This window comes from Malaclemys terrapin, chromosome 6 (assembly GCF_027887155.1).
Source record: "Malaclemys terrapin pileata isolate rMalTer1 chromosome 6, rMalTer1.hap1, whole genome shotgun sequence".
Lineage (NCBI taxonomy): Eukaryota > Metazoa > Chordata > Testudines > Emydidae > Malaclemys > Malaclemys terrapin.
The window spans coordinates 23,504,160-23,528,243 of NC_071510.1; the positions used below are offsets into that span (position 1 = coordinate 23,504,160).

At 44.4% G+C, this 24,084-nt stretch overlaps 1 protein-coding gene across 4 annotated transcripts in view; it reads left to right on the plus strand.

Annotated features, from left to right (window-relative positions):
• Positions 1–24,084, plus strand: part of KDM4C (lysine demethylase 4C) — a 428,281-nt gene that overhangs the window by 50,526 nt on the left and 353,671 nt on the right. For 3 of the 4 annotated variants that reach the window (XM_054032415.1, XM_054032416.1, XM_054032418.1), the window contains 3 exons: positions 3,444–3,619; positions 6,522–6,636; positions 18,369–18,562. In XM_054032415.1, the coding sequence (XP_053888390.1) occupies positions 3,444–3,619; positions 6,522–6,636; positions 18,369–18,562 (485 nt within the window). Of the gene's footprint in view, positions 1–3,443; positions 3,620–6,521; positions 6,637–18,368; positions 18,563–24,084 lie in introns of those variants that run through there. The other variant, XM_054032419.1, reaches the window with a different exon arrangement.

Sequence of the window (24,084 nt, forward strand, 5' to 3'; positions counted from 1 at the left end):
ATCGATAAACTAGGCAAATACAATTTAGATGGGGCTACTATAAGGTGGGTGCATAACTGGCTGGATAACCGTACTCAGAGAGTTGTTATTAATGGTTCCCAATCCTGCTGGAAAGGCATAATGAGTGGGGTTCTGCAGGGGTCTGTTTTGTGACCGGCTCTGTTCAATATCTTCATTAACGACTTAGATATTGGCATAGAAAGTACTCTTATTAAGTTTGCGGATGTTACCAAACTGGGAGGGATTGCAACTGCTTTGGAGGACAGAGTCATAATTCAAAATGATCTGGACAAATTGGAGAAATGGTCTGAGTTAACAGGATGAAGTTTAACAAAGACAAATGCAAAGTGCTCCACTTAGGAAGAAAAAATCAGTTTCACACATACAGAATGGGAAGAGACTGTCTAGGAGGGAGTACGGCAGAAAGGGATCTAGGGGTTATAGTGGACCACAAGCTAAATATGAGTCAACAGTGTGGTGCTGTTGGGAAAAAAAGCAAACATGATTCTGGGATGTATTAACAGGTGTGTTGTGAGCAAGACACGAGAAGTCATTCTTCCGCTCTACTCTGCTCTGGTTAGGCCTCAGCTGGAGTATTGTGTCCAGTTCTGGGCACAGCATTTCAAGAAAGATGTGGAGAAATTGGAAAGGGTCCAGAGAAGAGCAACAAGAATGATTAAAGGTCTTGAGAACATGACCTGTGAAGGAAGGCTGAAAGAATTGGGTTTGTTTAGTTTGGAAAAGAGAAGACTGAGAGGGGACATGATAGCAGTTTTCAGGTATCTAAAAGGGTGTCATAAGGAGGAGGGAGAAAACTTGTTCATCTTAGCCTCTAAGGATAGAACAAGAAGCAATGGGCTTAAACTGCAGCAAGGGAGGTTTGGTTGGACATTAGGAAAAAGTTCCTAACTGTCAGGGTGGTTAAACACTGGAATAAATTGCCTAGGGAGGTTGTGGAATCTCCATCTCTGGAGATATTTAAGAGTAGGTTAGATAAATGTCTATCCGGGATGGTCTAGACAGTATTTGGTCCCGCCATGCGGGCAGGGGACTGGACTCGATGACCTCTCGAGGTCCCTTCCAGTCCTAGAATCTATGACTATTTGGAATTTAGAGAGAGTTCCATTTGGGCTCTAATAATATAGAAAACATCTTTTCAAAACTACCCAATACCCTAAAACAAGACACTTGTCTGAGACCATTTGGATGAACTCAGGCTTCTGTAAAATTCCTGATGGCTGGGAACAGCATGGTGCCTGCTTAGTCATAGCAGAACTTGGAATCAGACGGGGTGAATCAGAACTTGAAACGAACCCCCTCCCCCAAACTTTACAATCAACTGGGGCTTGTGTACACACAGTTTTTGTACTTAGTTTTATTACATAAATTTATGGGAATAAACTCTGTTTAAGGTAACCCAATATATCTGCATCCATATGAGGGGTTATACCAATTTAACATATTTGGTTTAAAAAAAATCATGCCCCTAAATCAGTGGTCCCCAACCTTTTTGTGGCCAGTAGCACATTCATGATTTCAGAAGAGTGGGGCGGCCACCAACAATTTTCAAGGCTTATTTTGTATTTGTACATTAAATAATACAAAAAAATCATATTTAAAGAATTTTTTCACTTGACCAGAGCTCGGAGAGCCAGGAAGCGATATATATACATGATATATGAATCCAGAGAGAAGCTGGAGTGAAGCCGTGAGGGCAGAGAACACTGGTGCCCGCAGCCCCGGAGTACTCTGTCTCCAGCAGGCGCGGGGCCACAGCTTCTCTCCCCTGCTGGGCACTAGGTGGCGCCTGCCGGGGCAGGGCCAGCTCTAGGTTTTTTGCCGCCCCAAGCAAAAAAATTTTTGGCTGCCCTCCACCCCAGCCCTGGGTTCTCCCCCCTTTCCCCCCCCCACCAGTGCCCTCCCCCACCCGCACCCAAATGCACATAGAAGGCATAGGGACTAACCCTCAAACCTTGTACCGGGAAAGGGATGGGGTTCTAGTAAAGAGGGTTCAGGCAGAGGAGCAGGTGTGGGAGTGCTTGGGGGCTCTACGCTGGAGCAGAAAAGCGGGGTGTGATGTACTTGCGGAGGAGAGTGGAGCAGGAGAGGGGATATCAGGAGGGGTGTGGGAGAAGAGGTGCAGGGGAAGGGGTGTGTGTGGGAGGAGAGGTCTGGGGAACGGTACAAGGGGAGAGGTGAGGGTGAAGGGAGAGTACAAGGGGAAGGGGTTCGACGAAGGAGCGATGTGGGGAGGTACAAGAGAAGAGACTGCGAGCAGGATGGGGGGTGCAAGGGCTGAGAGGGGCAGGCACTGACAGCTGCTTCCTTAACCCCATGCAGGCAGAACTAAGAGGATGGACACTGACCCCCAGGTGCCCGAGCCACGGGGGTCCCGCGGCGGGGGCAGTATGCCCCGCTTGGAGCCGGGCTCTGCCTTTCCCCGCCCCTGGCACTGTGGGGGCCTGGGGCAAGCAGCACGGGACTGAGGCAGGGGAGGTGGGCAGCGGTCTAGGTCCGGGGGCAGCTCAGGCTGCCCAGCCACTTGCCCCATCAGCGTGCGAGCTGGGGTCCGCGCCCCCTGCACAGCCCGGCGGCGTCCTGCACAGCCCACTCGGGTGGGAAAACGCCGCTGCGCCCTGGGGAGACTCAGAGCAGCAGCAATAGCGGTGGCGGCAGCAGGACCCCTCCTCCTTGCCTGTATCTCGGGCCCCGCTTCCCTCCCTCCCCGGCTCCTCACACTCTCTGGGAGCCCCTCTCGCTGCCGCAGCCCGGGCTTGTCTCCAGGGGACGATGCTCTGGCTCTCCAGCGGCAGGGCTCTGGCCGGGGCTGCCTCCCGGCTTTTTGCCGCCCCAAGCAGCCCTGGAGTTCTGTCCCCGGCAGGCGCGGGGCCACGGCTTCTCTCCGGCTTAAGCCGCATCACCGCGCCTGCCTGGGAGCGAGAACGCTGGCGCCTGCAGCCCTGGAGTTCTCTGTCCCTGGCAGGCCCAGGGCCATGGCTTCTCCCCCCTGCTGGGCACTAGGCGGGCGCACATAAGTGCCCCAGCAGGCGCCATGGCGCCCGTGGGCACCGCATTGGGGACCACTGCCCTAAATGAAATAGTTTAAATTGGAATAAAAATTGTGTATAGACCAGACTTTGTAAGATTTGCTGAATAACCCAGATAGGAAGATGGAGAGAGGCATTCAGCAAATAACTCTGTACTTTTATCTAGTTTTAAAAAACATTGAAGATGTTATGTTTAAATTAGATGGTTCTCAATGTTCATGGACAACAAGATTTTTTTTAACGTACAGTATTTAAATCTTTAAATCTTTCAGTCAGATCTGCTAAGTTTTCTGTATTCGATTTAATGAAATTATTTGTTTCTTCATCCACTTCAAAAGTATTTTTGACATGAGCAGTAGCTATGCTGATTGGTGTATTGCTGCTCTGACTTTTCAGGTGATCCCACCCAAGGAGTGGAAGCCGAGAAAACATTACGACGACATTGATGATCTAGTGATTCCAGCTCCAATTCAGCAGATGGTCACTGGTCAATCAGGGCTTTTCACTCAATACAACATTCAGAAAAAGCCAATGACCGTGAAAGAGTTCAGGCAACTGGCCAACAGTGACAAGTATGTATATTCAGTATTCTGTTTGGAAAGGAGAATATGTAACCTTCTCCCACTGTGATTTTTACCTTTTTAGGCACCAGGTGATTTTTATGTCTATCTTACTTACTGAAGGCCATCCTTGTCCTTCTTCTAGGACTTGGTAGAAGGCACTACTCAGTGCTTAGAATGGTCTTAAAAAAATGGAGAGTCAGTCATCACCCCAACGTCTACCCATCCCCCTATCCCCAAATCAGTTTTTCTCCCACTCCTCACATCTGTTCTGTCCCCTTTCTACCAGTAATTCTGCCCCCACCACGCCCCAAGTCAATTTTACCCCCATATTTATACTACCCCCTTCAGTGCCCACATCAATTTTGCCCCCCACCTCACCTGTGCGCCTCTTGCAGCACCTGGAATTCTTCAGCCCCTCCCACCAGCCTGAGGGAAGGGAGGCTGGAACGGAGACCCTTCCCAGGCCAGGTGCTGCACGGGAGGGAGAGCAGAGGGGGAAGGAGCAGAGGAGCTGTCTTATTGCTCTTAGGAGGGTGGGGAAAGAGGGAGTAGAACTGTCCTGATCGAACTGCTCTGAGTGGGTGCGATCTTTCTGCTCACTTCCCCCTGCCTTCTTTCCCCCTCCACCCCCCCGTGAATAGTGTGGGCTCCTGAGGAGAAGGGAAATAACTGTCTGCCTCTTGCAGCATCCCTGATTGGCTGCTCTTCCCCAGGAGGCAGACAAGTGGGTAAAGCAGCCAACCAGAAGGCTTTTCCTCCAAGGTGGTACTAAAAGAGTGCACCTCTGCAACTGGGCTCACTTTTTAAAATTTTAATTTCCTGTGTCTGTGACCCCTTATGATCCAGCATACTTTAAATCCTGCTGATAATAAACTCTGTTTAGATTGCTATATCATTTGTTTTATATGCTCACATCTGCATAGGGGGATATAAAATATAACTTCTATATATAAAATTATAGAATATAAAATGCCATGTAGTCATATAAACGTCTTATAGGCATAGTTTGGATTGTTCCTTTTACTCACAAGTGGTGAAATAATGCGTAACCATGCACTTGCATAGGATATCCCACGAGTGCAAACAGAACTGTAATTCTGCACACACCATAATAGAAAATATTTTAGAAGTATCTGTAATTAGAATTTTTATCCCTCTACCTATAATATCATATTGCTTTGTTATATTTAATAAAGCTATATGAGTTAGGAGTTCTTAAAAAGCCTCCTAACTTGTTACATTCTTCTTAAACAATGTAATAGCAAGTTTCAGAGTAACAGCCGTGTTAGTCTGTATCCGCAAAAAGAAGAACAGGAGTACTTGTGGCACCTTAGAGACTAACAAATTTATTAGAGCATAAGCTTTCGTGGACTACAGCCCACTTCTTCGGATGCATCCGAAGAAGTGGGCTGTAGTCCACGAAAGCTTATGCTCTAATAAATTTGTTAGTCTCTAAGGTGCCACAAGTACTCCTGTTCTTCTTAATGTAATAGCAGAAGCTCCTAACCTTTCTTTAAAGAAGATTTTTCCCCTCTCTTCAAAGAGGTCAGGTTTCTGTGGAGGACAGCTTCCTTTCTATGGGCATATCTCTGTGACACTAAATTGCTTTCCCCTTCATTTGGGATACCCAGATGAGAATGCCCTGAACGTGGATGTCATCTTAACATGGCTGAAGGGCTCTAGTCTGAGTGATAAACTGCATTTAAGAGAAGCCCTGGTCTGTAGGTTACTCATGGATTGCTGGGGTTCAGCTCCTGTTTGTTGAGAGACAGTCAGTTCACCATGAGGCTCTTCCTCCATCCTTCTCAATAGGAGCTGTGTCAGCTGCATGACTTCCTGTTTCCTGTACTTCCAAGTTTTCTTCCAAGCAGTCTGAACAGAAAGAGCTTGCAGAGTTGATCTAGAACTCTCTCCCCCTCTCAAGTTGTCGCATTTATGGAAGCAAATTTCCCTTTCTAAAGACTTTCTAAATAAGGGAGTACTGTGGCCAAACACTCTGAGGAAAAGGTTTTGGCAGAGTAGGCTGCTTGGCAATAGCAATAGAAGCATACTCCCTCTATGGGAAGTTAGAAGAATCTTTCCAGGCCTCAGAAAAGGATGTAAAAATGCCCCATGTGTCTGGGACAAGCAAAGGGATGAAGACAAGATCCTCCAAAGATTTCTGCCAACTGGAAGAACTGGTGCATTTCTCCCAAAAAAGCTTTATGTGGGAGAGGGAGAAAGGAAAGCAAGGCCCCAGGAGCACTGGGATTCCTCCCCTTGCTTCTGGCCTGGGCTACTAAAGGGCAGAACATTTGCCTTTTGGACCTGTTGGGGATAATCTGCAGGATCTACTTGTGCTAGAACCAGCATGTGTTTGCACACTCTTTGGTGTTTATGCTCCTACAGTACAGGGGTAGGAACTGGTGACCATATTGCCTATTAACAGTAGTGCCTTTTCACCAGCCCAGGAAATGCGGTAGGCTAAAATGGAGGATGGGGTGGTGAAGAGAGACTGTAGGGCCACCAACTAGTAGTATATTGGCTCTTTCAAGAGCCTTGCGTGACAACAATCACACTTAATGGCCTAAAACTCAGAACAGGCAGTTCCTTCCATCTGTTGAGACAGGGACAAATTATCTGGGTAGCACAGGACTAATAGTGACATAAATCCTGTGAAAGACATTACCCAGTGTTACTTTGAAAGCATTGCTACTATGAAACCTATGGGTTTAGGACTGTTGAATATGTGAAAGGACTAAAGAGTGTGAAACTCTTATATTTGTCTAAAAGTACTTGGTCTGCAAAATCAAGTATAGAGCACATCAGGAACGTGGATGTTGGGAGACATCCAAACCATGAGGGTGAAAGGACAACTTTTTCAATTGAGGTCCTCTGAAACATGGCCTTTAATTTCATTCTCCCTCTGCAGATACTGCACTCCAAGATATATAGATTATGAAGATCTGGAGCGTAAATACTGGAAGAATTTAACCTTTGTGGCACCGATCTATGGAGCAGATATCAACGGGAGCATTTATGATGAAGTATGTATAGTTTTATACATGTCATTTCCCCCCTCCTCAACCCTGGCCCGAAAGGTTAGTTAATGTTGCACTCTTGTATTGCAGCTGAGAACCAGGTATCTCTTGAAAATTGTCTCTCAAGATCCCCACTTTTGAGTTGCACGTGCCCTTAGTATGAGGCGCTTTAGACCCTCTTGGGAAGCAGTGTGCCCCCTTATGAATCTGAACACTGCTAGAGGGGCTCAACTGTCCTTAGCTAAGCATTTCTGGTATCTATAAGATCTTGCTGTAGCAGCTTATTTTTTTGGATAAACTAGTTTGTCTAGTTACAATCTTTCAAAAATATAGACATGTATGTTTGTTTGTTTGTTTGTGCAGAATCAGCTCTGTTACACATTTCCTGCCACCTCAGTGCTTTTTGTTATTGGTTCTGCTCAGTCGATTTCCAGTGAGTGGGATTGTGTGCATTCAAATCTAAATCCACCCTAATTGATAGTCTGTCAGATTTGGAGCAAAAATCAGGTTGTAAGTGTTACGCATCATGCGATGGGATGGTGTCTAGGGCAGACCAGCACTCGGGTGTTGTATGTCCCCTATCACTGTGGTATTTTAATGTCTGATAGGTTGTTAAGATGGACACTCCCTTAAAAGGTGTTCTGCATGTGCATGATTTTGCCCTCTTCAAATATGAGTGCTACCTGAAACTCCTTCTCGATGAGGCGGTGTCAAAACTCACCTGAATTAGTCCTCCTCCACATTAGCGCTAAAGAAAATTTATTTCCTGTAGTGATTCTGTTGCTGGTTTGTTGCCCCTTTGACTTCTGAGATGAGTGTGGTGCTTTAGACCTGGTGGGCCTGGGATGATTCTGAGTTCACACTTCATTCTTCTAGACTTGCTGATTCCTCTTCTGTCTTTCTCTTCTTGGCTGCTTGGATATGCTCACTTTGTCATCTCAGAAGCAATCTTAGTCTGAGGAAGGGGCTTGGATCTGAGGACTGTCAAGGTCAACTTGCATCCGAAGAAGTGGGCTGTAGTCCACGAAAGCGTATGCTCTAATAAATTTGTTAGTCTCTAAGGTGCCACAAGTACTCCTGTTCTTCTTTTTGCGGATACAGACTAACACGGCTGTTACTCTGAAAAAGGTCAACTTTGATTTCATCCGGAATGGGATCAGAGGTTCATCCCAAGGTCCCTTGAACTTGTGAGTTTCCTAACAAGTTTATGATTGACCTTAGGTCTGAGGAACCTGCATGAGTCAGATCATTCTCTTCCGAGATGGCTATGTACAGATCCTCTGTCTGGCCTCAGGAATCATTCTACTCTCTGGACCTCTCTAGTTCTTGAGGTTCCTTCTTTTTACCACCTCATGCGTTATCCTACCTCTGTTCTTCTCTTGTGAGGAAAGTTAATACGGTTTTAACCAACATTCTTCGGCTTTGGAGAAAAAAAAAAAAGTCTTGAAATAGCTTCATCTTTCCAACTGCTTCACCTTAGAAGATTAGTTGCAATACTGTTTACACAGCTGGTCAGGTCTCTGGCTGCATAGAAATGCCCTTAGAATTACTACCTATTTCTGATTGAAATAGCGGAGAAAGGAAATTTCAAGAGGAAGTAGGATTTTGCTGGTTGTTGACACAGGTGACTGTTAGTACAGCTCTCATTATACAGTCAGAGAAATGTGAAATACCTATCAGCATCAGTTTTTGCTACTTAGAGAGCCATTCAAGAAACTGCATAATATCCTAAGGGAGTAGTTAAGCAATGAGACCTTCAAAAAGGAGAAGCAAAATTATTTTTGTAAGAATACATGCGCGTCTCCCAACTTACTGGGTGAATCCTTCCTTCATAAGGGTCTGTGTTCCCTCCACTTTTTGATGGTGGTTCTTAGCACTTCTTTAAATGCTCCCTGCTATCTTTGTAATCACTAGGAGAAGTAGTGTGTAACTTGGGGCTTGTCTACACTAAAGGGAAAAGTCGATCTAAGCTATGCAATTTGAGTTACATGAATAGGGTAACTCAAATTGACGTAGCTTAGATCTACTTACTGCGGGGTCCACACTACACGATGTCTACGGGAGGTGCTCTCCCGTTGACTCCCCTTACTCTTCTCGATCAGGTGGAGTATAGGAGTCGACGGGAGAGTGATCGCCGGTCGATTTAGCGGATCTGCACTAGACCTGCTAAATCAACCATCGATGCATCGATCGCCACAGCATTGATCATCCGGGAAGTGTAGACAAGCCCTGTGACAGAGGGTTTGTCAAAAGACAAATTGCTTACTGGAGTTTAATGGGAGGCCTGACCAAAATTAGAATTCAACCAGCCAAGGTCGTCTGAAAGACGGTATCTGAACTAGGTAGTTAAGTCTTTGAAAGCTATTAATAATCAGTGAAAGATATTTGTATCCCCAGTGGTCCAGCTCATGGAGAAATCAGTGCATGTAAACCCTATTATGTATGCATATAACTGGAGAAAACTGGTTTTGAAAGCTAGGGTAGCAGCACTGGATCGGGGAAGATTTGATAAGAGAGCTCTCTAGACACACAAAGAGTTTGTTGTTCTCTGGACAGCAAGAGATGCAGACAATCTGACCAAAACGGGGTAGAGAGAAAGGATTGCTTTCAAAAGTTAGAAGCTTTCACTTTTCTTATTTTCCTCTCTAACTAAACTGGGAATGATTTCTCTAGTTTTTCTTTGAGAAGTGTGAATCTATGTGAACCATTTTTTTGGTTTAATTCCATTTTCTCTGTGGTTTTAATAAATCTTGATATCGTTAAGATAACTGTCATGAGGACAACATCACACAAGCATCTCCAGAGTGAAATGAACCCAGTCACGTCTAAGGGAGAGGTGCAAAAGGGAAAAGTGTTTCTGGAACCAGTACCACCTATCAGCTTTGGTCGAGACACACGGACAAAGATTTCCTGTCCCAATGAGTTGTGTTTTCATTACACTGCAACAAGTGAATACAAGGGGAGAGGCCAGAAGACCAAGGAGGAGATGAGAATTATAACAACACAGAAATAGAATTGATGGAGACTGGTAGTGGGTAGACAATAAACTGGGAGATGATTAGAGGTGCGGACAAGTGACCAGGGCGGAAAAGAAGTAAAATAGCAGCCTGTGGAATAAAAGCAATACCATTTAAAAAAAAAAAAAAAAAGGCAGGGGGAGGAGTAGTGGTCGAAGGAATAGGGACGGGAAAAAAACAGGAGAGAGAGGAGGGGTCGACACACTATGTGATGGGGCATCCATGCCAGGACAAGGCGCAAGGGGATCTGGAGGAAAGTGAGAGGTGACGCCTGGCACCAAGTCATTGCTGGGAGGAGGTTCCAGCTAGAAAAGATGGGGAATCATTGATAAAAAGGGAAATTATTTTTTTTAGACAGAACTTTTATTTCCCAAATTACTCTCTGTCCACCAGATGGTGCTCTTGGGCAACTAATGTGCTGAAGGCCAAGCTAGGGGAGAAACCTCTTAACTAGATTTAGAATCTAGAGATTGCTTTTGCGTGTTTGTCCATTTCAGAGATTTTTATTTATGCAGAAAGAATGGATGTAGTACTCCTGGCAACTGTAGTACAGTTGTGGGCAAACAGTGAAAGAAAGGGGAAGGTGTAATTAATTTCTCATAACAAGCTATTTGTGATAATGGAAACAAATGTTGTTTGTGTTTTTTAAAGTTAGGGAAACTATTGCAGACAACATGCTGCAAGCATTGAATTTACCATAAAACAATAAGGCATATATCTCAAAGCATTTCCATTTTAAAAAAAGCCAGCCGAAGGCACATGCATTAATTCATAGATGTAGTGTTGGATCTCTGCATTACTGAAGTTTCCATGCCTTATAAGCATGCACTCAGATCTTCAAAATTAGTGGCAAAAGCTGCAGCAATGTAGGTCCTTTCTCGTTTGTTTACAAAACAAACAAAAACAGTTGCCATCCAGCTGACTGGTTTTGAATAGGATTTGTCTGTTTTGCACAATGACTTTCACTTTCTATTAACAAAGCTATCTCTGAAGCCGTGTACACCCCCGATTTTAACTTTTTAAAATTAATTAGAAACTGGCAATGTTGAATTTCTGAAATCCAAGACCTTGCTGGTGTTATGGGAGAGAGCAACTGAAATGACACTGCCGTGTATTAACAAGTGGTGGGTTCTTTTTCTCTTTAACTCAAAGGATAATGAGGGTTTAGAAGAAGGGGCACAACTGTAAAATCTGTTATATGGAATAAAAAATAGGAAAGGGAACAAAGCTATAAACACATTTTGAGTTCTGGCAACCAACATAAAGAAGCAAACTTTGCTCTTGTGATTTATTATATTACCAGAACCCCTTGAATGTATTTATAGTGTTGTATTTCATGGTTAACTGTCTCTGTTTTGTTCACAGATTAAATTATTTATAAATTAGGAAATATCCTAAAATGGTAACTGTTGTGAAAACACACTGTGGGTTTATAGAAAAGAAATTCAACGTAGAAGGCTTAGAGTTAGCTTGAAGTATTATGCTATGCTGTACACATCTTTTATTGTTTTTATATTTAATTATAGTACTTTGTAAGAGAAGGACAATCCAGTTGATTCAAGAAATAATGTAGGGAAGCATTCCACTAAATGTTTTTCTGTGGCCACCATGTCATCTGACCTTGAGTAAAAATGCTTGTGCCAGGTCTACCCAAGAGTTTACACTGTTAATAATAATAATAATAATAATAATAATAAATAATGATAATAAATAGCACTGATGTGGCTAGTTACAGTTACTGAAAATGGAATAAGCCATTTTCTACTGTAAACACACCTATGGGGGAAAAAGAGAAGAAAAGGTTTAGAAAAGGTTTAGGGAAGGGCAACTAAAATGATTAAGGGTTTGGAATGGGTTCCATATGAGGAGAGATTAAAGAGGCTAGGACTTTTCAGCTTGGAAAAGAGGAGACTAAGGGGGGATATGATAGAGGTATATAAAATCATGAGTGGTGTAGAGAAAGTGGATAAGGAAAAGTTATTTACTTGTTCCCATAATATAAGAACTAGAGGCCACCAAATGAAATTAATGGGCAGCATGTTTAAAACAAATAAAAGGAAGTTCTTCTTCACACAAGCACAGTCAACCTGTGGAACTCCTTGCCTGAGGAGGTTGTGAAGGCTAGGACTATAACAGAGTTTAAAAGAGAACTGGATAAATTCATGAAGGTTAAGTCCATTAATGGCTATTAGCCAGGATGGGTAACGAATGGTGACCCTAGCCTCTGTTTGTCAGAGGTTGGAGATGGATGGCAGGAGAGAGATCCCTTGATCATTACCTGTTAGGTTCACTCCCTCTGGGGCACCTGGCATTAGCCACTGTTGGTAGACAGGATACTGGGCTGGGTGGACCGTTGGTCTGACCCAGTATGGCCACTCTTATGTTCTTATGCTCTTAAGAGGCATAGGGGAGAAGGAATCAACATCACCAATCATACCTCTCCTGGGATTAAATTGGCTAAATATTTATACTCTGGGATTGGCTGTTATGACTGTCACAAGTGCTTTACCAATTATTAGAGGGTGGGATAGAAAGAAATGCCTAAAACAAGAACAGAAGGGTAGACGAAAGACAGGGGCAGAGCATCACTGATTGGCTCATGGTAGAACATACTTCCAGCTGGTGTGTGTATTTATTTGTTAAGGTAATCTAAGTCTTAATATACAGTCTGGCACTACTTAGGGATTGTAAACAGTTAAAATGTTTGTTTCAAAGGCTACATTTTAAAGGGCAGTTGGTTATGATTTATTGCAATTTTTTTTAAGGTGACTGGGTCATAAACTTTTGTTAATGGTTTAGGGGATGCTAAGAGTATTACAATAGCTCTGTAAACCTGGTGTTAGTGGGATCATAAATGAAACTGAAATTTGGCTCTGTTTTTTTGGCCCAATCCAATAAAATTAAATCTTGGGATACCATGTAAGGTCCAAAATCCTCCCTATTCATTACATCACCCAGCTTCCTCTTATCAGGAGAGTTGAGGCTGGCATTTTTGGGAGAGCAAAGTAGGTGTAGGACAACTCTATAAATGTAGAGCAACAACTACAATTTTATATCTAGATGGTTAAGCAGGATAATTGCATCTGGAGTAGCAGAGTGTATTGCTGTGATACCTCATTAATATTTGTGAATCAGGCATTGAGTTGTTATATGTTCCATGGTCTGCTCTGGGTGACCAGTCGCACACTAGAGAGTCTTACATTTTCCATTTGTGCAGCAAGTATCCACATCTTCCATGGTTTGTGTGGATATGGTTTAGGCTTATCCAGGAACTTCATGGGAGATCGAAGCCATAAATCTGCTGCTCCGGGTCTTTCACTAGGTGTGTGTTTGTGACTTCTTGTGAGCTCCATTCAGCTTTCTAGGTTTCATCAGGGTTGAAGTTGCATTGTTGAAGGTTAAATGCGTGGGTCCACAAGGGCTTACTTGACTTCAAGCGGTGGTGAGGGATGTTGTTAAGGTCCTGGTGGATGGGAAGACATTCATTTTCCATCATCCTCAAAAATTCCCGAAGGGTTGTGGCATCATGGCAAATGGATGTGGGAGTAATGTGTGACAGCATGGGCAGCCAGGGTGTTGGGGTCGACTTAAGGATTCCAGTGATGCACCGCATTGTTGTAGTCAGTTGGACATCAACAAGTAGAGTATGGCTACTTCTTATTTATATGGTTGCAGCGTACTTGGCTACAGAGTACACAAGGGCCATCGCTGATGTCTGTAACATGCATGCAAGTGCTTCCCAGCTTATGCTTGCCAGTTACTGGACCAGGCTGACCATTGTCTTCATCTTGGGAGCTACCTTCTTCAGATGGTTGTGGAATGTTAGCATGCAATCAAGCTTCACTACAAGATAGGTCAGAGTGTGGTCATGTCGCACAGTGTGGCCACAGAAGGTCAATTTTAGGATGCTCTTAGCGTTCCTGTTAACAAGATGGAATGCGGTGACTGCTGTTTTGTGAGGATTTGTCTTGAGCCTCCATTTCTGGAACTATTCCTCCCTGGGTTTAGGTCTCTGGTCAAGGTGGACTCGATGTCACCGAAGTTGGCTGCTTGTGTTGCCAGGCGAGGTCATTTGCCTATGCAAATTTGGAGGCATGTTGCTCGTGCAGACATTAAAAAGCATTGGCTCGAGTACTGAGCCTTGTGGCAGTCCATTGGTGAGGAACTAGGGTGAAATGACTTTGTTGCCCAAGTGGACACACAGCCACCTATTGCTCAGCATCGTCCATAGCAGGCATGGTGTTTTGCGACAGGGGTTCATCCTTGCAAGCTTCAGCATCAAGCCCTAAATCCAGACTCTGTCGTAGGCCGATGACCGGTCTACAAAGGTTGTGTCGGTCTTAAATTTCCTCTGGAATCTGGCCTTGAAGTTTTTAAAAAAAGAGTACAGCAGACTGCTGGTTGATCTGAAGAAAGGAGAAGCAAAGAATGGTATCATACCACTAATGATAATTATCCTTTAAAAAAAACCCAAAATGAATGGTAGTTAGTTCTACATGGGACCCATTTTACTTTTATCATGGAAAGCTACAGAAGAGCTCCTGAGCCTACTTTAAATCTTAAGCTAGACCTTTCGCTTGAGCTATTGAAAGCTACAAGATTCTTTGCTCTTGAGAAAGAAAAGAGTCAGTTTTTCCAGGACTCTGAGTTTTCATACCTTTACTAGAGACATCAAGCTTTCCACTTCCATCTCCACAGTGTGTTGAAAGTTGATTCAAATGCTGTTAATAGAGCCATATGAACACTGGACAGTAGTTAAAAGTAACAAACAGGGCTTATACACACTAGTGCTTACTTCACTATAATAGAAGTTGCTCAGGGTTGTGGAAAAGCCACCTCCCTGGGCAGTGTAAGTTACACCGACTTAAGCATTGGTGTGGACAGTGCTAGGTTGGTGGGAGAAGTTCTCCTGCTGATGCCACTTGGGGAGGTGGAGTAATTGTGCCGATAGAAGAGCTCTCTCCTGTCAGCACCGAGCGTCTGCACTAGCAGTGCTACAGCAGTGCAGCTACATCGGTACAGCTGAGCCAGTGTCATGATTCTAGAGTAGACTAGCCCATAGTCACCCAACATATTGGGGGAAAAAGGGAACTAATGATCTTTCATTTGAACTGTTAGCTGTAAAGGAAAGTTCAGGCAGCACTTCTCAGAGGAAATAAAAGGTAAGTCTAATGAGCTACAGCAAGGGCTATAGATAATTAGGCACTATAAGTATGAAACTTAAAAAAAAAATTGCTTCTTTGTTACAGAATAAGATAACCAGGGAAAAAGGGTATTTTATCTTTTAAATAAAAAATAACCTCTTATTGCACAACTTTGTCCCTTAGGTCAGACTGCCTGAGATGTTTTCTGAAAAAAACACCCATTACATTTGACAAATATGCTCCTAAAATATACATAGATTAGAAATATAAATATTTTTTATTGCAATTAAATAACATTTTTTATAATCTAGGTTCGCTCCAGAAAGATTTTAAATAAAAATATTAACTGTTTTCCATAAATGCCCAGAATAAATATTGATTGCATTCTCTCCATATGCCAAGGATGACGAATAAATGGATTCTAACTGCTTTTCTACAATCAAGTGGTTGTCTACTAAACATTACATATGAATGAGCCTGTGTACTGTTAATTTAATGTTGGATATTTAAATATAAAATAGCCGGTTGACTTTTGAATTTTGAGAGGTATTCTTATTAAGCGTTGAGATGTTGGAGCTGAGCAACACTTTTAGAGCTCCTGGTTTCTTTGCTGTCAGTGTTGCAATTGTGAGAATTAAACACAATTACATTATTGTCAATGAGACTTAACTCCATATTACACTGAGCAAATGTTTTGCTTTGAAATGTTTGGAATACCAAAACAGTATTTTCCATTTTATAAAGTAACATCTTGCAACATTACAGTTGCAGAAATAAAACTGATTTTCTTATATATTCAAAGAGGATAAAAAAAGAATTAAAAACTGGCCAAAATATTTTTAGACCATCATTAGCTAATAACCACCTAAAACGTTTTCGTCCAAACTCTATCAACATTTCCTCCAGGCTGAGAACTTCCATGCTATGCAAATAGATCATGTATAGGCTGAAGGGGTTGTGTATTTTGTATATTCCACACTCATTTGTTTTTCTATGTTCATATGGAAATTTGGCCTTGTTTTTGGAAGAAAATTGGCAGTGTGTTGATTGGTAGTGGTGGGGAAAGGACCAGAAAGCCATAGATACAGGAAATTAGTATCCGATAAATTGGTGACTCAGAATATTAGGAGAAATTAAGAGCATAAGAATGGCCATACTAGGTTAGACCAAAGGTACATCCAGCCTAGTATCCTGTCTTCCAACAGTGACCAATGCCAGGTGTCCCAGAGGGAGTGAACCTAACAGGTAATGATCAAGTGATCTCTCTCCTGCCATCCATCTCCACCCTCTGACAAACAGAGGCTAGGGACACCATTCCTTACCCTTCCTGGCTAATAGCCATTAATGGACTTAACCTTCATGAATTTATCTAGTTCTCTTTTAAACCCTGTTGTAGTCCTAGCCTTCACCACCTCCTTAGGTAAGGAGTTCCACAGGTTGACTGGCTATAAAAAGATAGGGCTATAAAAAGAGTATACCTTAATGCCTTGTTGGTTATCTGTAAGAAAACAACATTATGGACGCACAATAGAATCTCCATGGTTAAGGTTGTTTTCAGTTTTCCACTTAAAGCAGATATTCAGTGTCTTTGTTCCGTAGAAAGAACACAGTGTATCTGCCCTAAATTTACAACACATAATCTGTGAGCAAAGATTTATTCTTCTAGGGATTTTCAAGTAAATCTGTTAATTATTTGAGTAAAAATTAATTAAATTTGGTCCTTTAAGTTTACTTTGAGTCTCATGATTTTTATACTCTGCATACAATTACTAATTTGAAAGGGGCACTTTCTTAGCAGCATCTAAGGGAAAAACTAAGTTTACAACTAGGTTAATTTTTGCGATATTGACAATACTCCTCATAACTGACTGACTGTTTCTTCATCACATATATTTTAGGTCACATTTATACACCAGAATCTGGGCTTTTGTTTAAAATAATTTTATTTGTAGCCTTTGTGGTTTTGAAGAAAATCTTGAAAACCTGAACTGAGAGTTTTATTTGCTGGCTGGCCCTATAATTTTATTTATTTATTTATTTTTATTTTCTGGCTGGTATAAACTCATTTAATAAAAACCAGAATCTTAGTGAATGTGCACCTCCGTCTTAGGGGCCCATGTTGTTCTTCATTAAAGTAGCCTTTGTGGTCAGAGATCCTTCCTAAAACTAAGAAGCTCAGAAATTTATACATAGAATCACTACTTTGTGTATCAGTTAAGGTTGCTGCACATGTAACACACAACCTCTGAAGCAAGGATATGAAAATGAAGACACTTAATGATCCATACCCTCTCCTCCTCTACTCAGAGATGCTGCCTTGCCGACTGCACAACCACCAGACATCACAGACAATGTATCGCAATCTTAATTCTGCGCAGTAGGGATGCTGGCATTTCAGCACTCCTTTCCCCAAACTTGAGAGTGAGATTTCCCAGAACTGTGCAGAGCTTCAGTAGAGGATGGGAAGAAATCTGGTCTTGCTTAACTGTGAGCATGTGTTTAAGTCCTGTTATCGTCAGGGTCCCTTAAATGCATGTTTAAGTGCTATCCTAAATAGGGATGCTTTCTTGAGTTGGGGCCTAAATTATTTTGCTTGAATGTCCTGGTGTTCTGTATCTCTATATATCTAGTAATTTCTACCTTACTGGTACTCGTGATTGCTGTTATAATAAAATGTGATTTCCTTCTCTTTACTTTTAGGGAACAGCTCTGATCTCAGTTAGTTATTTTACATCACACACAGTGATGCATACTCTAGCATCTGAGATTAGAATTGCACTTAATGGGTAAATATAAAATACAGCAAAAACAACATGTAGGGCTTTAAATACAGAATTCCTATGGATTATAATGATGGTAAAATGACTGAAATTCCATGCAATTCCTCAGAAGATTTCCCCTTAAAAATTTTATTGTCCAATATTTTATTATGATTAAAAGTGTTTCTGAAGTGACTTAGTGATTTTATTTTTTTTCATCCTTTACAGAGCAATGTTGAACTTTCAGAAGTAAATAAAATAATGTCTGTTTAAAGTTACTGTTTGTTAAACACTTTCATATTGCATGATTTTACTTTGGAACCTAATAAAATATGCATCCATACCTTTTTGAACAGGGTCCTAGCTTGTAGGTATATACCTACAAAAGAGTTTTATTCTCTTTGGCAATTATTTTTAATGTAGCTGCACTTATAGCCCCTGTCAGGATCGGGGTCCCAATGAATTAGATGCTGTACAAACCTCTAGGACAATGTGTTCTCTGCTCTGAAGATCTTGCAATCTTAGGGCCTGATCCAAAGCCCATTGTATTCAATAGGAGTTTTCCAGTTGACTTCAGCAGGCCCCCTAAGCGCTTATAATATTGTACTGGCATATTAATATATTGCAGCATTAGATAAGGTTTATACCACTTAATTAGTAATGTTGAGTACTGTTGAAATTTCTTGATAATTGATTGTTATTTTTCATTCCTGTTTTCAGTTAAAATACCTTTTGGAATCATTTCAGCAGATTGTGTTTTCATTTGGTAGTCATATTATTTTTAGTATTTATTAATGTATTTTATGTCTCTGTTCCAGGATATTGATGAATGGAATATTGCCCATCTCAATACAATATTGGACGTTGTGGGTGAAGACTGTGGAATTTCTATTGAGGGTGTAAATACCCCGTATCTCTATTTTGGCATGTGGAAAACAACATTTGCATGGCACACTGAAGATATGGATCTCTACAGTATTAATTATCTCCACTTTGGGGAGCCGAAGTCATGGCAAGTTTAATTTTTTTTAATGAAAGCTCATTTTGAAAGATGTTTCTTTTTTGTTTCAGCTGACTAAAGCAAACAGATGAGGTAGAATTACTTCATGGTGAGGAGCTCCATTTAAAAAAACAAGATAGGAGTGATTTGGTGGGCAGCTCAGAAAGTAATGAAATTTGAGTCTTGTGTTTGAAGGAGAATGGCCTTAATATAAACTTCTCCTTTTAAAGGAAATGGCTAAAAAGAAAAATAATCTGGGACTCAACTGAGTTCAACAGAAAAAACAACGAATAGTTAATCAGGCATTACTTGAATCAGGAAATCCAGGATACTATTTGAGAGAACTCTTATTAGGGCCTCATTGAAATCATCGGGACAGATTTGGTGTCTTAACCCATGTGAGCAAAGTACATAAGCATGTAGTTCATTTAAATGTATAACCAGACCTCTGAAGTCAATGAGATTGCTTAAGTGCTTAATATTAAGCATGTGCTTAAGTGTTCTATTGAATTGGGTCTGTATTCTCTACTGCAGGGGTAGGTAACCTATGGCACGCATGCCAAAGGCGGCACATGAGCTGATTTTCAGTGGCACTCACACTGCCCGGGTCCTGGCCACCGGTCCGGGGGTCTCTGCATTTTAATTTAATTCTCAATGAAGCTTCTTAGACATTTAAAAAACCTTATTTACTTTACATACAACAATAGGAAGAGACCTTCTAAAAACATTAAAATGTATTACTGGCACATGAAACCTTAAATTAGAGTGAATAAATGAAGACTCAGCACGCCACTTCTGAAAGGTTGCTGACCCCTGATCTACTGCTACACAGCAGACTCCACATGAGTGGAGACTGAATGATCAAGTACATCTTAACTGTGATGCCCACAGCCAGAGAGGTTCTCTCTCCTGGACTGTTAACTGGACAGCATTATGGTAGTGTGAGGAGACAACTAGTCAACTTGCTATGTAGTGGACGTCCAAGGTGCCGTGGGGGTTGGTGTGTGTGTGTGTGTGTGTAAGAGAGAGACTTTGCATTTTTCACTCTGATTATCAGAAAATGATTTTTAGTTGAAAATACTGGTGACCAGAAAGGTGATGGCGATAATTCATATTATGTTATGTTGGTTGCTTTATCATCTGCTAAAGCTGCACATAATGCTTGTCATCCCTATGTAGGTGCTGATTTATTTCTGGTCATCCAGTTATGATGATGGGAATGTTTGCAGGTGATGTTCACTAATGGTGTTACTCAAATTATGTCCATGCATTCGGTCACTTCTGAATTAGGAGAAAGAACTGTGACATTTTAAATATGTAAGCTGGCAAACTGATCAACTTACTAAAAATATTGCAAAAGCACAGTAGGAGAAGCAATGTTTTCTAGATTCTAGTTCTAGTCTAAATGCTTTGCATTTAAATACAAGACAGTGGAGCTCTCGTTACACTTTGTGATAATATTGAGAAAGTAAAGAGGACCAGGACCATAACTTCAAATCATGTGAGTAGCATATATCTGAGTTTTGCATCATTGAATAGTACATTTTGTTGGAAATGATTGGTTTAATAAATTCAAGTATATTATGACTTCACTGTAGGAAAAGAAGATGAACTTTTCAAATACAGCATTGATGTATTGATCTAGTAAAAACTACCTAAATAGGCAGTTCTCCTTTAAACACAAAGTTTTTGTGTTCGATCCCAAGAAATATGAAAGTAATTTAGAAAGCAATTTTGCAAAACACTTCTTCGAGTGCTTGCTCATATCCATTCCATTAGGTGTGCGCGCGCTGCATGCACGATCGTCGGAGAATTTTCTACCCTAGCAACACCGGCGGGTCGGCTGTGGAGCCCCCTAGAGTGGCGCCTTCATGGCGCTGAATATATACCCCAGCCGACCCGGCGCCCCCTCAGTTCCTTCTTACCGCCCCTGACGGTCGTTGGAACTGTGGAGCGCGGCGTAGCTGTTCTCCACTCTCCCTAGCTTATCCAGTTATTCACAGTTATAGTTATAGTTCTAGTTGTTTATAGTTATATAGTTGGTTATTCACTTGTTTATAGTTGTTATATAGTTAAAGGGGATTCAGGGGGTTGTCTCCCCCTTTTTCCCCGGCCGCGTGGCCGGGCTTGTGCCCAAGGCTCCCGGCTTCAAACAGTGCGCCTCCTGCGCTAAGCCTATGCCAACAAGCGATCCGCACGACTCGTGTCTGAAGTGCCTGGGAGAGTCCCATCAAACAGATAAGTGCAAGATCTGTAAGGCCTTCAAACCGAGGACCAAGAAGGAGCGGGACTTTCGACTCCGGCAACTCCTTATGGAGGCGGCACTTAGCCCGGACGCTCCATCGGCGCGTCAGGCCCCGGCACCTAGCACCTCGGTGCGCAGTGCCTCGGCGGCACCGACCATGCCGACCACGTCGGACAAGCCTCCACGGCACCGAACCTCATCGGCACCGCACTCACAGCAAGTGCCTCGGCGCCGTTCATTATCCCCGGGACATAAAAAATCCCATAAGGCGGGGACCTCAGTGCCGAAGACGCCGGCTCCCCCGGTGCCGGGGGTAGAGCCGCGTCCACCTGTGGAGCACCGAAAACAGGTGCCTCCAGCACCGTCGACTCCGGCTCCGAGGCCGTTGAGTCCGGTGCAGACAGAATCACCACCGAGACCGGCGGTGATACAGTGCCTCCCGTCGACACCGGAGACCTTCGCGACGGCGAGAGACTTGATCGCCCTCACGGAGCCGGCACCGCCCCAACCACCGGCACCGTCGGCACCGTTGACTCGCCCGGTCCAATCTAGGGGAAAACCTGCCTTGATGCGCCCTCCATCGCCAGGGCTGGAACCACGGCACCGGTCCAGGTCCCGAAGCAGGTCCCCACGCCGCTCGCAGTCCCGGCGCCGGATATCACCTCGGCACCGGTCGTACTCGCGGCCAAGATCATCGCGGCACCGCTCTACATCTCGGCACCGTTATGATCGTCGGCACCGATCAACGTCGAGACGTAGTTCTCGGCACCGGTACGATCGACGTTCGACGTCGAGAGGCCGCTCCCGGCACCGGGCCTACTCCAGGTCATCGTCTCGATCCAGGTCCGACTCCCGGCACCGGCGAGGTCATCGGCACCGATCGCGATCTCGGCACCGATCGCCGGCACCGCGTAGAGATAGAACATCTCTAGACCGGCACCGTACGGCACCATATCCCACGGGATTCGTCTCGGCGCAGTCGGCACCGCCATGGCCATCGAGATCGGAGTCTCGCTCCTCTGAGGACTTGTCAAGATCGGCATACCCCCCTCAGGGGCAATCCGGGGAGCAAGATTTAGGCCATTGGCAAGAGGGAGCAGAGGACCCTGACCATGGCCCATCTCACTGGTCGTTCTGGACCCCGTGGGCATACCACTAGGCGCAAGGGGCTCCAACAACCTCTCGCTCGGGTCACTCTGATACAAGGGCCCCAGAGTCCACCATCTCTCGCCCTCCTCCAGGGGGCATGGAGGCCTCTGTATCTGCACCACCTGACGTCCCGGACCCAAGGGCAGGTGATGCTCCGACCCAGGAACAGGGAGACCAGGATCCTCCCCTGGATCCCTTACCACCAGAGGCATCTTCCTCTTCCTCTCCGGATGAGGCAGTGGCGGGCACGTCGTGCACAGGTCCACCCCCAATAGATCTTCGGGCTCATCAGGACCTGTTACGTAGGATGGCCCGTAACATGGACCTACAGACGGAGGAGATAGTGGAGGTGCAGGACCCCATTGTAAATATCCTCGCGGCGGATGTCCCATCAAGAGTGGCGTTGCCCCTGATCCGCACGATCCAGGCGAACGCAACTGCGATATGGGAAACCCCTGCCTCTATCCCACCTACAGCGAGAGGGGTGGAAAGAAAGTACTTTGTCCCTTCCAAAGACTACGAGTACTTGTATACCCATCCCCAGCCGTGTTCACTGGTGGTGTCATCAGTGAATGCAAGGGAGCGCCACGGTCAACAAGCTGCAGCGCCCAAATCAAAGGAGGCTAAGCGACTCGATTTGTTTGGCCATAAAGTTTATTCAGCTGGAGGGCTGCAACTTAGAGCGGCTAACCAGCAGGCGCTCCTGAGCCGCTACAACTTTAATTCCTGGAACTCTATGGGGAAGTTCAAGGAATTGGTTCCCCAAGAGTCCAGGGAAGAGTTTGGGGCCTTGGTTGAGGAGGGTAAGAAGGTGGCTCGGACCTCCTTACAGGCCTCCCTGGACATAGCGGACTCGGCCGCGAGAACTCTGGCCGCAGGTATCACTATGCGAAGGACCTCCTGGCTCCAAGTTTCGGGTTTGCCCCCTGAATTACAGCAAACCCTACAGGATTTGCCCTTTGAAGGACAGGGGTTGTTCTCGGAGAAGACGGACTCTCGATTGCAGAGCCTCAAGGACTCCAGGACAATCATGCGCTCCCTGGGGATGCATGTTGCGGGTCCCCAGCGCAGACCATTTAGGCCCCAGCCTCAACGTTTTTACCCCCCTCCACCTCGTCAGAGACAGGACCCTGCCAGAAGGCGAGGGCGAGGTGGTAGGAGAAGATGGGCTGGCCCTCAACCCGGTCAGAACCAGGGGCCACCAAGACCACCTTCAGGTCCTAGACAGAACTTTTGAAGGTGCGGTCGAGGACGGCGCCCCAGTCATCCCCCAGGATCCAGCCCCCTCCTTTCGGGATCGCCTCTCGCACTTCCACCGTGCTTGGTCACTTATAACTTCGGACCGTTGGGTCCTCCGCACGGTGGAGAGGGGATACGCTATCCAGTTTTCTTCTATCCCCCCCCCCCACCCCCCTTCCCCGTCCCTCTTCAGGGACCCTTCTCACGAGCAACTTCTTATACAGGAGGTTTCTATGCTCCTTGCCATGGGGGCCATAGAGGAGGTTCCGATAGAGTTAAGGGGCAGGGGATTTTATTCCCGTTACTTCCTGATCCCCAAGTCCAAAGGAGGTCTGCGGCCCATCTTGGACTTGCGCGGACTCAACAAATTCGTAGTAAAGTTGAAGTTCCGCATGGTCTCTTTGGGGGCCATTATCCCTTCCCTCGATCCTGGAGACTGGTTCGCCGCCCTCGACATGAAAGACGCTTACTTTCATATCGCAATTTACCCGCCTCACAGACGCTTCCTGCGATTCGTGGTAAGCAGAGTGCACTATCAATTTGCAGTCCTTCCCTTCGGCCTATCCTCGGCCCCAAGAGTGTTCACGAAATGTATGGCTGTCGTGGCAGCGTACCTTCGTGGACAAGGGATACAGGTGTTCCCGTACCTAGACGACTGGCTGGTACGCGGTCGCACCAAAGAGCAAGTTCGAGATCATGTCCACATAATAGTGCACACATTCAACAAGTTGGGCATCCTTCTCAACAAGGACAAATCCACTCTAGAACCTACCCAGAGAATAGAATTCATCGGCGCAGTCCTAGACTCCAGACGTGCACAAGCCATCCTGCCAGACAACCGCTTTTGTACCATCACGAGCCTCATTCAAGGGCTCAGGGCCTTCCCAACTACCACGGTGAG